The sequence below is a fragment of the Salvelinus fontinalis genome, unplaced genomic scaffold (assembly GCF_029448725.1).
Source record: "Salvelinus fontinalis isolate EN_2023a unplaced genomic scaffold, ASM2944872v1 scaffold_0331, whole genome shotgun sequence".
NCBI lineage: Eukaryota > Metazoa > Chordata > Actinopteri > Salmoniformes > Salmonidae > Salvelinus > Salvelinus fontinalis.
Genome location: NW_026600540.1, coordinates 120,001 through 134,617, shown reverse-complemented (window position 1 = coordinate 134,617; position 14,617 = coordinate 120,001). Strand labels below are relative to the sequence as shown.

Sequence of the window (14,617 nt, the reverse complement as noted above, 5' to 3'; positions counted from 1 at the left end):
CTTTAGCAGGTGCGTAATGTCTTCATGGCGCGCACAAATACGAATTTCCAAGACTGTATCCTTCTACTAAAACTGATATTTCTTCTTCGTTTTTGAAGTTACAAGCCTGAAACCTTGATCATAGACTGCTGACACCCCGTGGAAGCCATAGGAATTGCATCCAGGGAGCTACTTTTCTAAATGATACTTGCCTCATACTTGCCATTCTAAGAGGATGGTCTCTCAGAAAAAAAACCACTGGTTGGTTTTTCTTTGGATTTTCTCATACCATATCTATTGTGTTATATTATCCTACATCATTTTAACATTTCTACAAACGTCAGTGTTTTCCTTCCAATGGTACAAATTATATGCATATCCTGGCTTCAGGGCCTGAGCTACAGGCAGTTTACTTTAGACACGTCATTCAGGTGGAAATTGAGAGAAAAGGGGCCTAGCCCTAAGAAGTTTTAATATTCCCTTCGTGGAAGAAAGAAAGAAAGGGGGATGAAGTGTCCCGAGGTGGAGAGGGAGAAGAGGCCTGCCTTCAGGGAAGGAGAGGGAGCCACGAGGGCGAGAGAGAGAGAAAAGGAGGTACACCAGAAAAATCTGAGGGATGGAGAGAAAGAATGAAAAGCAAGGGGAGAGCCTGCGAGGGAGAACAGCAGTAGAGTTGAAGACTAGATGGATGGAGAAAGAGCACGGTGAGAGAAGGTAGAACGAGAGTGAGAGAGAGAAGCCAAGTGTGAGGTAGAATAGGTATCCGTGTTGCTCTGTGTTGGTGTTACCAAGTCAGCAACTCACCATTGCACCGGCTGTTGTCATGGTGACGTGCCGTGGAAACACCATGGTTACCGAAAGAGAGAATCTGCAATGACTCCCCCCCCCCTCTCTTTGACCCTCTCTGTCTCTCCCTTCGTCTTTCTTTCTGTCTCTTTTGCTCCCCCCTCTCTGTGAGTCTCTCTTTATCCCTGTTTCTTTTGCTCCCCCCTCTCTGTGAGTCTCTCTTTATCCCTGTTTCTTGTTCTCTATCCCTCTCGCTCACGCTCTTATCTTCAATAAAGTTTTATTGGCAGGAAATACATTGTCAAAGCAGAAGAGTATCAGATAACATCAGATGAAATAACACAATCACAAGAGGACATACATGAGTGAGGGAGGTAGAGGTAGAGATGGAGGTAGAGGGAGAGATGGAGGTAGAGGGAGAGATGGAGGGAGATGTGGAGGTAGAGGGAGAGATGGAGGTAGAGATGGAGGTAGAGGTAGAGATGGAGGTAGAGATGGAGGTAGAGGGGGAGATGGAGGTAGAGGTAGAGATGGAGGTAGAGATGGAGGTAGAGGGGGAGATGGAGGTAGAGGGAGATGTGGAGGTAGAGGGAGAGATGGAGGTAGAGGTAGAGATGGAGGTAGAGATGGAGGTAGAGGGGGAGATGGAGGTAGAGGGAGAGAGAGAGGGAGAGAGAGAGGGAGAGAGAGAGGTAGAGGGAGAGATGGAGGTAGAGGGAGAGATGGAGGTAGAGGTAGAGATGGAGGTAGAGGGAGAGATGGAGGTAGAGGTAGAGATGGAGGTAGAGGGAGAGATGGAGGTAGAGGGAGATGTGGAGGTAGAGGAAGAGATGGAGGTAGAGGGAGAGATGGAGGTAGAGGGAGAGATGGAGGTAGAGGGAGAGATGGAGGTAGAGGGAGAGATGGAGGTAGAGGGAGAGATGGAGGTAGAGGGAGAGATGGAGGTAGAGGGAGAGATGGAGGTAGAGGGAGATGGAGGTAGAGGGAGAGATGGAGGTAGAGGGAGAGATGGAGGTAGAGGGAGAGATGGAGGTAGAGGGAGAGATGGAGGTAGAGGGAGAGAGAGAGGGAGAGATGGAGGTAGAGGGAGAGCTAGAGGGCGAGGTAGAGGTATAGGGAGAGGTAGAGGAAGAGATGGAGGTAGAGGGAGAGATGGAGGTAGAGGGAGAGATGGAGGTAGAGGGAGATGTGGAGGTAGAGGGAGATGTGGAGGTAGAGGGAGAGATGGAGGTAGAGGGAGAGATGGAGGTAGAGGGAGAGATGGAGGTAGAGGGAGAGATGGAGGTAGAGGGAGAGATGGAGGTAGAGGGAGAGATGGAGGTAGAGGGAGAGATGGAGGTAGAGGGAGAGATGGAGGTAGAGGGAGAGAGAGAGGGAGAGATGGAGGTAGAGATGGAGGTAGAGGGGGAGATGGAGGTAGAGATGGAGGTAGAGGGAGAGATGGAGGTAGAGGGAGATGTGGAGGTAGAGGAAGAGATGGAGGTAGAGGAAGAGATGGAGGTAGAGGGAGAGATGGAGGTAGAGGGAGAGAGAGAGGGGGAGATGGAGGTAGAGATGGAGGTAGAGGGAGAGATGGAGGTAGAGGGAGAGATGGAGGTAGAGGGAGAGATGGAGGTAGAGGGAGAGATGGAGGTAGAGGTAGAGATGGAGGTAGAGGGAGAGATGGAGGTAGAGGTAGAGATGGAGGTAGAGGTAGAGGTAGAGGGAGATATGGAGGTAGAGGGAGATATGGAGGTAGAGGGAGATATGGAGGTAGAGGGAGATGTGGAGGTAGAGGGGGAGGTAGAGATGGAGGTAGAGATGGAGGTAGAGGGAGAGATGGAGGTAGAGGGAGAGATGGAGGGAGAGATGGAGGTAGAGGGAGAGAGAGAGGGAGAGAGAGAGGTAGAGGGAGAGCTAGAGGGCGAGGTAGAGGTATAGGGAGAGGTAGAGGGAGAGCTAGAGGGAGAGGTAGAGGTATAGGGAGAGGTAGAGGGAGAGGTAGAGGTATAGGGAGAGCTAGAGGGAGAGATGGAGGTAGAGGGAGAGCTAGAGGGAGAGCTAGAGGGAGAGCTAGAGGGAGAGGTAGAGGGAGAGGTAGAGGGAGAGGTAGAGGGAGAGGTAGAGGTAGAGGGAGAGCTAGAGGGAGAGCTAGAGGGAGAGCTAGAGGGAGAGCTAGAGGGAGAGCTAGAGGGAGAGGTAGAGGTAGAGGGAGAGGTAGAGGTATAGGGAGAGCTAGAGGGAGAGATGGAGGTAGAGGGAGAAATGGAGGTAGAGGGAGAGCTAGAGGGAGATGTAGAGGGAGAGGTAGAGGGAGAGATGGAGGTAGAGGGAGAGCTAGAGGGAGAGATGGAGGTAGAGGGAGAGCTAGAGGGAGAATTAGAGGGAGATGTAGAGGGAGAGGTAGAGGGAGAAATGGAGGTAGAGGGAGAGCTAGAGGGAGAGATGGAGGTAGAGGGAGAGCTAGAGGGAGAACTAGAGGTATAGGGAGAGGTATAGGGAGAGGTAGAGGGAGAGATGGAGGTAGAGGGAGAGCTAGAGGGAGAGGGAGAGGTAGAGGGAGAGATGGAGGGAGGTAGATCTGATCTGGTAGGCTGATCTGTTCTTGCTATTACCATCTGACTCCAAACTGATCTGTTCCTGCAATTTGTCGTCTTTGCCATTTCAGGTTTAGATAATTTATCATGAAGTAGTTTGGATGTAGTGAACTACTTTACCCAAGTAACTTTAGTTAAATAAACTATATTTAACAAATAATAATAATAAACTTAATTTTTTATTAATGCTAGATTTAATGTTGCTTTACTTCTTCCAGTTTGAATGAATTGATTTCTTGTTAAACTCAGGATTTCCTGCTTATTCCCTGCCGTTTCCAGGATTCTTAAAGCCAGGATTTCCTGCTTATTCCCTCCCGTTTCCAGGATTCTTAAAGCCAGGATTTCCTGCTTATTCCCTGCCGTTTCCAGGATTCTTAAAGCCAGGATTTCCTGCTTATTCCCTCCCGTTTCCAGGAATCTTACAGCCAGGATTTCCTGCTTATTCCCTCCCGTTTCCAGGATTCTTAAAGCCAGGATTTCCTGCTTATTCCCTGCCGTTTCCAGGATTCTTAAAGCCAGGATTTCCTGCTTATTCCCTCCCGTTTCCAGGAATCTTACAGCCAGGATTTCCTGCTTATTCCCTCCCGTTTCCAGGAATCTTACAGCCAGGATTTCCTGCTTATTCCCTCCCGTTTCCAGGAATCTTACAGACAGGATCTGGACAGCCTTGGAAATTTGGGAAAGTTACCAGAATAGGTAGAAGGTAGAAACACTGTTCAGTTTCCTGCAGGTAGAAACACTGTTCGGTTTCCTGCAGGTAGAAACACTGTTCGGTTTCCTGCAGGTAGAAACACTGTTCGGTTTCCTGCAGGTAGAAACACTGTTCGGTTTCCTGCAGGTAGAAACACTGTTCGGTTTCCTCCAGGTAGAAACACTGTTCGGTGTCCTGCAGGTAGAAACACTGTTCGGTGTCCTGCAGGTAGAAACACTGTTCGGTTTCCTGCAGGTAGAAACACTGTTCGGTGTCCTGCAGGTAGAAACACTGTTCGGTTTCCTGCAGGTAGAAACGCTGTTCGGTTTCCTGCAGGTAGAAACGCTGTTCGGTTTCCTGCAGGTAGAAACGCTGTTCGGTTTCCTGCAGGTAGAAACCCTGTTCGGTTTCCTGCAGGTAGAAACACTGTTCGGTTTCCTGCCGGTAGAAACACTGTTCGGTGTCCTGCAGGTAGAAACACTGTTCGGTTTCCTGCAGGTAGAAACACTGTTCGGTTTCCTGCAGGTAGAAACACTGTTCGGTTTCCTGAAGGTAGAAACACTGTTTCCTGCAGGTAGAAACACTGTTCGGTGTCCTGCAGGTGGAAACACTGTTCGGTTTCCTGCAGGTAGAAACACTGTTCGGTGTCCTGCAGGTAGAAACACTGTTCGGTTTCCAGCAGGTAGAAACACTGTTTGGTTTCCTGCAGGTAGAAACGCTGTTCGGTTTCCTGCAGGTAGAAACACTGTTCGGTTTCCTGCAGGTAGAAATACTGTTCGGTTTCCAGCAGGTAGAAACACTGTTTCCTGCAGGTAGAAACACTGTTCGGTTTCCTGCAGGTAGAAACACTGTTTCCTGCAGGTAGAAACACTGTTCGGTTTCCTGCAGGTAGAAACGCTGTTCGGTTTCCTGCAGGTAGAAACACTGTTCGGTTTCCTGCAGGTAGAAACACTGTTCGGTTTCCTGCAGGTAGAAACACTGTTCGGTTTCCTGCAGGTAGAAACACTGTTCGGTGTCCTGCAGGTAGAAACACTGTTCGGTGTCCTGCAGGTAGAAACACTGTTCGGTTTCCTGCAGGTAGAAACACTGTTCGGTGTCCTGCAGGTAGAAACACTGTTCGGTTTCCTGCAGGTAGAAACACTGTTCGGTTTCCTGCAGGTAGAAACGCTGTTCGGTTTCCTGCAGGTAGAAACGCTGTTCGGTTTCCTGCAGGTAGAAACGCTGTTCGGTTTCCTGCAGGTAGAAACACTGTTCGGTTTCCCGCAGGTAGAAACACTGTTCGGTGTCCTGCAGGTAGAAACACTGTTCGGTTTCCTGCAGGTAGAAACGCTGTTCGGTGTCCTGCAGGTAGAAACACTGTTCGGTTTCCTGCAGGTAGAAACACTGTTCGGTTTCCCGCAGGTAGAAACACTGTTTCCTGCAGGTAGAAACACTGTTTCCTGCAGGTAGAAACACTGTTCGGTTTCCAGCAGGTAGAAACACTGTTTGGTTTCCTGCAGGTAGAAACGCTGTTCGGTTTCCTGCAGGTAGAAACGCTGTTCGGTTTCCTGCAGGTAGAAACACTGTTTCCTGCAGGTAGAAACACTGTTCGGTTTCCTGCAGGTAGAAACACTGTTCGGTGTCCTGCAGGTTGAAACACTATTCGGTTTCCTGCAGGTAGAAACACTGTTCGGTGTCCTGCAGGTAGAAACACTGTTCGGTTTCCTGCAGGTAGAAACACTGTTCGGTGTCCTGCAGGTAGAAACGCTGTTCGGTGTCCTGCAGGTAGAAACACTGTTCGGTGTCCTGCAGGTAGAAACACTGTTCGGTTTCCTGCAGGTAGAAACGCTGTTCGGTTTCCTGCAGGTAGAAACGCTGTTCGGTTTCCTGCAGGTAGAAACACTGTTCGGTTTCCTGCAGGTAGAAACGCTGTTCGGTTTCCTGCAGGTAGAAACACCGTGCGGTTTCCTGCAGGTAGAAACACTGTTCGGTGTCCTGCAGGTAGAAACACTGTTCGGTTTCCTGCAGGTAGAAACACTGTTCGGTTTCCTGCAGGTAGAAACACTGTTCGGTTTCCTGCAGGTAGAAACACTGTTCGGTTTCCCGCAGGTAGAAACGCTGTTCGGTTTCCAGCAGGTAGAAACGCTGTTCGGTTTCCTCCAGGTAGAAACGCTGTTCGGTTTCCTGCAGGTAGAAACGCTGTTCGGTTTCCTGCAGGTAGAAACACTGTTCGGTTTCCTGCAGGTAGAAACGCTGTTCGGTTTCCAGCAGGTAGAAACACTGTTCGGTTTCCTGCAGGTAGAAACACTGTTCGGTTTCCTCCAGGTAGAAACGCTGTTCGGTTTCCTGCAGGTAGAAACACTGTTCGGTTTCCTGCAGGTAGAAACACTGTTCGGTTTCCTGCAGGTAGAAACACTGTTCGGTTTCCTGCCGGTAGAAACACTGCTCGGTGTCCTGCAGGTAGAAACACTGTTCGGTTTCCTGCAGGTAGAAACACTGTTCGGTTTCCTGCAGGTAGAAACACTGTTCGGTTTCCTGCCGGTAGAAACACTGCTCGGTGTCCTGCAGGTAGAAACACTGTTCGGTTTCCTGCAGGTAGAAACACTGTTCGGTTTCCTGAAGGTAGAAACGCTGTTCGGTTTCCAGCAGGTAGAAACACTGTTCGGTTTCCTGCAGGTAGAAACACTGTTCGGTTTCCTCCAGGTAGAAACACTGTTCGGTGTCCTGCAGGTAGAAATGCTGTTCGGTTTCCTCCAGGTAGAAACACTGTTCAGTTTCCTGCAGGTAGAAATGCTGTTCGGTTTCCTCCAGGTAGAAACACTGTTCGGTTTCCTCCAGGTAGAAACGCTGTTCGGTTTCCTGCAGGTAGAAGCACTGTTCGGTTTCCTGCAGGTAGAAACACTGTTCGGTTTCCTGCAGGTAGAAACACTGTTCGGTTTCCTGCAGGTAGAAACGCTGTTCGGTTTCCCGCAGGTAGAAATGCTGTTCGGTTTCCAGCAGGTAGAAACACTGTTCGGTTTCCTGCAGGTAGAAACACTGTTCGGTTTCCTGCAGGTAGAAACACTGTTCGGTTTCCTGCCGGTAGAAACACTGTTCGGTGTCCTGCAGGTAGAAACACTGTTTCCTCCAGGTAGAAACGCTGTTCGGTTTACTCCAGGTAGAAACACTGTTCGGTTTCCTGCAGGTAGAAACACTGTTCGGTTTCCTGCAGGTAGAAACACTGTTCGGTTTCCTCCAGGTAGAAACACTGTTCGGTGTCCTGCAGTTAGAAACACTGTTCGGTTTCCAGCAGGTAGAAACACTGTTCGGTTTCCTCCAGGTAGAAACGCTGTTCGGTGTCCTGCAGGTAGAAACACTGTTCGGTTTCCTGCAGGTAGAAACACTGTTCGGTTTCCTGCCGGTAGAAACACTGTTCGGTGTCCTGCAGGTAGAAACACTGTTTCCTGCAGGTAGAAACACTGTTCGGTGTCCGGCAGGTAGAAACACTGTTCGGTTTCCAGCAGGTAGAAACACTGTTTGGTTTCCTGCAGGTAGAAACGCTGTTCGGTTTCCTGCAGGTAGAAACGCTGTTCGGTTTCCTGCAGGTAGAAACACTGTTCGGTGTCCTGCAGGTAGAAACACTGTTCGGTTTCCTGCAGGTAGAAACACTGTTCGGTTTCCCGCAGGTAGAAACACTGTTTCCTGCAGGTAGAAACACTGTTTCCTGCAGGTAGAAACACTGTTTCCTGCAGGTAGAAACACTGTTCGGTTTCCTGCAGGTAGAAACACTGTTCGGTTTCCTGCAGGTAGAAACACTGTTCGGTTTCCTGCAGGTAGAAACACTGTTCGGTTTCCTGAAGGTAGAAACACTGTTTCCTGCAGGTAGAAACGCTGTTCGGTTTCCAGCAGGTAGAAACACTGTTCGGTTTCCTCCAGGTAGAAACGCTGTTCGGTTTCCTGCAGGTAGAAACGCTGTTCGGTTTCCTGCAGGTAGAAACACTGTTCGGTTTCCTGCAGGTAGAAACACTGTTCGGTTTCCTGCAGGTAGAAACACTGTTCGGTTTCCTGCAGGTAGAAACGCTGTTCGGTTTCCTGCAGGTAGAAACGCTGTTCGGTTTCCTGCAGGTAGAAACACTGTTCGGTGTCCTGCAGGTAGAAACACTGTTCGGTGTCCTGAAGGTAGAAACGCTGTTCGGTTTCCTGAAGGTAGAAACGCTGTTCGGTTTCCTGAAGGTAGAAACGCTGTTCGGTTTCCTGAAGGTAGAAACGCTGTTCGGTTTCCTGCAGGTAGAAACACTGTTCGGTGTCCTGCAGGTAGAAACACTGTTCGGTTTCCTGCAGGTAGAAACGCTGTTCGGTTTCCAGCAGGTAGAAACACTGTTCGGTTTCCTGCAGGTAGAAACACTGTTCGGTTTCCTGCAGGTAGAAACGCTGTTCGGTTTCCTCCAGGTAGAAACACTGTTCGGTTTCCTGCAGGTAGAAATACTGTTCGGTTTCCTGCAGGTAGAAACACTGTTCGGTTTCCTCCAGGTAGAAACACTGTTCGGTTTCCTGCAGGTAGAAATACTGTTCGGTTTCCTGCAGGTAGAAACACTGTTCGGTTTCCTCCAGGTAGAAACGCTGTTCGGTTTCCTGCAGGTAGAAACACTGTTCGGTTTCCTGCAGGTAGAAACACTGTTCGGTTTCCTGCAGGTAGAAACACTGTTCGGTTTCCTGCCGGTAGAAACACTGCTCGGTGTCCTGCAGGTAGAAACACTGTTCGGTTTCCTGCAGGTAGAAACACTGTTCGGTTTCCTGAAGGTAGAAACGCTGTTCGGTTTCAAGCAGGTAGAAACACTGTTCGGTTTCCTGCAGGTAGAAACACTGTTCGGTTTCCTGCAGGTAGAAATGCTGTTCGGTTTCCTCCAGGTAGAAACACTGTTCGGTTTCCTCCAGGTAGAAACGCTGTTCGGTGTCCTGCAGGTAGAAACACTGTTCGGTTTCCTGCAGGTAGAAACGCTGTTCGGTTTCCCGCAGGTAGAAATGCTGTTCGGTTTCCAGCAGGTAGAAACACTGTTCGGTTTCCTCCAGGTAGAAACGCTGTTCGGTTTACTCCAGGTAGAAACACTGTTCGGTTTCCTGCAGGTAGAAACACTGTTCGGTTTCCTGCAGGTAGAAACACTGTTCGGTTTCCTCCAGGTAGAAACACTGTTCGGTGTCCTGCAGGTAGAAACACTGTTCGGTTTCCAGCAGGTAGAAACACTGTTCGGTTTCCTCCAGGTAGAAACGCTGTTCGGTGTCCTGCAGGTAGAAACACTGTTCGGTTTCCTGCAGGTAGAAACACTGTTCGGTTTCCTGCCGGTAGAAACACTGTTCGGTTTCCTGCAGGTAGAAACACTGTTCGGTTTCCTGCCGGTAGAAACACTGTTCGGTGTCCTGCAGGTAGAAACACTGTTCGGTTTCCTGCAGGTAGAAACACTGTTCGGTGTCCTGCAGGTAGAAACACTGTTCGGTGTCCTGCAGGTAGAAACGCTGTTCGGTTTCCTGCAGGTAGAAACGCTGTTCGGTGTCCTGCAGGTAGAAACACTGTTCGGTGTCCTGCAGGTAGAAACACTGTTCGGTGTCCTGCAGGTAGAAACACTGTTCGGTGTCCTGCAGGTAGAAACACTGTTCGGTTTCCTGCAGGTAGAAACACTGTTCGGTTTCCTGCAGGTAGAAACACTGTTTCCTGCAGGTAGAAACACTGTTCGGTTTCCTGCAGGTAGAAACACTGTTCGGTTTCCTGCAGGTAGAAACACTGTTCGGTTTCCTGCAGGTAGAAACACTGTTCGGTTTCCTGCAGGTAGAAACACTGTTTCCTGCAGGTAGAAACACTGTTCGGTGTCCTGCAGGTAGAAACACTGTTCGGTGTCCTGCAGGTTGAAACACTATTCGGTTTCCTGCAGGTAGAAACACTGTTCGGTGTCCTGCAGGTTGAAACACTATTCGGTTTCCTGCAGGTAGAAACACTGTTCGGTGTCCTGCAGGTAGAAACACTGTTCGGTGTCCTGCAGGTAGAAACACTGTTCGGTGTCCTGCAGGTTGAAACACTATTCGGTTTCCTGCAGGTAGAAACACTGTTCGGTGTCCTGCAGGTTGAAACACTATTCGGTTTCCTGCAGGTAGAAACACTGTTCGGTTTCCCGCAGGTAGAAACGCTGTTCGGTTTCCAGCAGGTAGAAACACTGTTCGGTTTCCTCCAGGTAGAAACGCTGTTCGGTTTCCTGCAGGTAGAAACGCTGTTCGGTTTCCTGCAGGTAGAAACGCTGTTCGGTTTCCTGCAGGTAGAAACACTGTTCGGTTTCCTGCAGGTAGAAACACTGTTCGGTTTCCTGCAGGTAGAAACACTGTTCGGTTTCCTGCAGGTAGAAACGCTGTTCGGTTTCCTGCAGGTAGAAACGCTGTTCGGTTTCCTGCAGGTAGAAACACTGTTCGGTGTCCTGCAGGTAGAAACACTGTTCGGTGTCCTGAAGGTAGAAACGCTGTTCGGTTTCCTGAAGGTAGAAACGCTGTTCGGTTTCCTGAAGGTAGAAACGCTGTTCGGTTTCCTGAAGGTAGAAACGCTGTTCGGTTTCCTGCAGGTAGAAACACTGTTCGGTGTCCTGCAGGTAGAAACACTGTTCGGTTTCCTGCAGGTAGAAACGCTGTTCGGTTTCCAGCAGGTAGAAACACTGTTCGGTTTCCTGCAGGTAGAAACACTGTTCGGTTTCCTGCAGGTAGAAACGCTGTTCGGTTTCCTCCAGGTAGAAACACTGTTCGGTTTCCTGCAGGTAGAAATACTGTTCGGTTTCCTGCAGGTAGAAACACTGTTCGGTTTCCTCCAGGTAGAAACACTGTTCGGTTTCCTGCAGGTAGAAATACTGTTCGGTTTCCTGCAGGTAGAAACACTGTTCGGTTTCCTCCAGGTAGAAACGCTGTTCGGTTTCCTGCAGGTAGAAACACTGTTCGGTTTCCTGCAGGTAGAAACACTGTTCGGTTTCCTGCAGGTAGAAACACTGTTCGGTTTCCTGCCGGTAGAAACACTGCTCGGTGTCCTGCAGGTAGAAACACTGTTCGGTTTCCTGCAGGTAGAAACACTGTTCGGTTTCCTGAAGGTAGAAACGCTGTTCGGTTTCCAGCAGGTAGAAACACTGTTCGGTTTCCTGCAGGTAGAAACACTGTTCGGTTTCCTGCAGGTAGAAATGCTGTTCGGTTTCCTCCAGGTAGAAACACTGTTCGGTTTCCTCCAGGTAGAAACGCTGTTCGGTTTCCTGCAGGTAGAAACACTGTTCGGTTTCCTGCAGGTAGAAACACTGTTCGGTGTCCTGCAGGTAGAAACACTGTTCGGTTTCCTGCAGGTAGAAACGCTGTTCGGTTTCCCGCAGGTAGAAACGCTGTTCGGTTTCCAGCAGGTAGAAACACTGTTCGGTTTCCTCCAGGTAGAAACGTTGTTCGGTTTCCTGCAGGTAGAAACACTGTTCGGTTTCCTGCAGGTAGAAACACTGTTCGGTTTCCTGCAGGTAGAATCACTGTTCGGTGTCCTGCAGGTAGAAACACTGTTTCCTCTAGGTAGAAACACTGTTCGGTGTCCTGCAGGTAGAAACACTGTTTCCTGCAGGTAGAAACACTGTTCGGTTTCCTGCAGGTAGAAACACTGTTCGGTTTCCTGCAGGTAGAATCACTGTTCGGTGTCCTGCAGGTAGAAACACTGTTTCCTGCAGGTAGAAACACTGTTCGGTTTCCTGCAGGTAGAAACGCTGTTCGGTTTCCAGCAGGTAGAAACGCTGTTCGGTTTCCTGCAGGTAGAAACGCTGTTCGGTTTCCTGCAGGTAGAAACACTGTTCGGTTTCCTGCAGGTAGAAACGCTGTTCGGTTTCCTGCAGGTAGAAACACTGTTCGGTTTCCTGCAGGTAGAAACACTGTTCGGTGTCCTGCAGGTAGAAACACTGTTCGGTTTCCTGCAGGTAGAAACACTGTTCGGTTTCCTGCAGGTAGAAACACTGTTCGGTTTCCTCCAGGTAGAAACACTGTTCGGTTTCCAGCAGTTAGAAACACTGTTCGGTTTCCTGCAGGTAGAAACACTGTTTCCTCCAGGTAGAAACGCTGTTCGGTTTCCTGCAGGTAGAAACACTGTTCGGTTTCTTGCAGGTAGAATCACTGTTCGGTGTCCTGCAGGTAGAAACACTGTTTCCTGCAGGTAGAAACACTGTTCGGTTTCCTGCAGGTAGAAACACTGTTTCCTGCAGGTAGAAACACTGTTCGGTGTCCTGCAGGTAGAAACACTGTTCGGTTTCCTGCAGGTAGAAATTGATTTAGATTATATGTCGATCTCTGAAGGTACATTGTGTATTTTTGGATATTTTTCTACCCAAGTCAACAATACCATAACTTTTTATTTAATAAGAGTTCATAAACAATGTCACCTGGTTACATGTTGATTCGGGTTGTGTTGTTGGCAACGATGCTTCCTGTGTGTGTGTGTGTGTGCGTGTGCGTGTGCGTGTGCGTGTGCGTGTGCGTGTGTGTGCGTGTGCGTGTGCGTGTGCGTGCGTGCGAGATTGTATAGATGTGTGGTGATATTGAAAGTATTCATTTAATCTTTCATGATCTGCTTGTTGGGATCATATTTCTTCCTAGGTTTTGGCCTTTCTAGGGAGTTTTTCCTAGCCACCGTGCTTCTACACCTGCATTCTAGCTGTTTGGGGTTTTAGGCTGGGTTTCTGTACAGCACTTCGAGATATTATCTGATGTACGAAGGGCTATATAAAATAAAATTGATTGAAATTGATTGATATAGCGGTGTGTACTTGTACTGTGTGTGTGTGTGTGTGTGTGTACCTGTGTGTGTGTGTGTGAGAGAGAAATTGTGTTGTTTGCCCTATAGTGTGTGTGTGTGTGTGTGTGTGTGTGTGTGTGTGTGTGTGTGTGTGTGTGTGTGTGTGTGTGTGTGTGTGTGTGTGTGTGTGTGTGTGTGTGTTGCAGGGCTCTCTGTCTATGAGCTATAAGCTGATTTGATAATGTGCTTTAAAGTGATTTCTTCTCCGCCTGGTCTGTTTGTGTGGCAGCTCCTCATCCCCTCCTCATCCCCTCCTCATCCCCTTGTGTGTTTCAGATTAACCTACGTCTCATCCTGGTCAGTGGGAAGACGAAAGAGTTCCTCTTCTCCCCCAACGACTCGGCCGCAGACATCGCCAAACACGTTTACGACAACTGGCCAATGGGTGAGTGACACCTCACAGACACATTACAACTGGCCAATGGGTGAGTGACACCTCACATACACATTACAACTGGCTAATGGGTGAGTGACACCACACAGACACATTACAACTGGCCAATGGGTGAATGACACCTCACAGACACATTACAACTGGCCAATGGGTGAGTGACACCTCACAGACACATTACAACTGGCCAATGGGTGAGTGACACCTCACAGACACATTACAACTGGCCAATGGGTGAGTGACACCACAGAGACACACATTTACAACTGGCCAATGGGTGAGTGACACCTCACAGACACATTACAACTGGCCAATGGGTGAGTGACACCTCACAGACACATTACAACTGGCCAATGGGTGAGTGACACCTCACAGACACATTACAACTGGCTAATGGGTGAGTGGCACCACACAGACACACATTTACAACTGGCCAATGGGTGAGTGACACCTCACAGACACATTACAACTGGCCAATGGGTGAGTGACACCACAGAGACACACATTTACAACTGGCCAATGGGTGAGTGACACCTCACAGACACATTACAACTGGCCAATGGGTGAGTGACACCACACAGACACACATTTACAACTGGCCAATGGGTGAGTGACACCACACAGACACATATTTACAACTGGCCAATGGGTGAGTGACACCACACAGACACACATTTACAACTGGCCAATGGGTGAGTGACACCACACAGACACATTACAACTGGCCAATGGGTGAGTGACACCTCACAGACACATTACAACTGGCCAATGGGTGAGTGACACCTCACAGACACATTACAACTGGCCAATGGGTGAGTGACACCTCACAGACACATTACAACTGGCCAATGGGTGAGTGACACCTCACAGACACATTACAACTGGCTAATGGGTGAGTGGCACCACACAGACACACATTTACAACTGGCCAATGGGTGAGTGACACCTCACAGACACATTACAACTGGCCAATGGGTGAGTGACACCACAGAGACACACATTTACAACTGGCCAATGGGTGAGTGACACCTCACAGACACATTACAACTGGCCAATGGGTGAGTGACACCACACAGACACACATTTACAACTGGCCAATGGGTGAGTGACACCACACAGACACATATTTACAACTGGCCAATGGGTGAGTGACACCACACAGACACACATTTACAACTGGCCAATGGGTGAGTGACACCACACAGACACACATTTACAACTGGCCAATGGGTGGGTGACACCTCACAGCAGGGCCAGCTCTATTTTTTTTTGTGAGTGACACCTCACAGGCACACATTACAACTGGCCAATGGGTGAGTGACACCTCACAGGCACACAACTGGCCAATGGGTGAGTGACACCTCACAGGCACACATTACAACTGGCCAATGGGTGAGTGACAC

The 14,617-nt window shown here is 49.2% G+C and overlaps 1 protein-coding gene across 2 annotated transcripts in view; it reads left to right on the top strand.

Annotated features, from left to right (window-relative positions):
* The window catches only part of LOC129845648 (ubiquitin-like protein 3), a 63,084-nt gene that overhangs the window by 36,211 nt on the left and 12,256 nt on the right, over positions 1-14,617 (top strand). For both annotated transcript variants that reach the window (XM_055913510.1, XM_055913508.1), the window contains exon 2: positions 13,100-13,208. In XM_055913510.1, the coding sequence (XP_055769485.1) occupies positions 13,100-13,208 (109 nt within the window). The remainder of the gene's footprint in view (positions 1-13,099; positions 13,209-14,617) is intronic.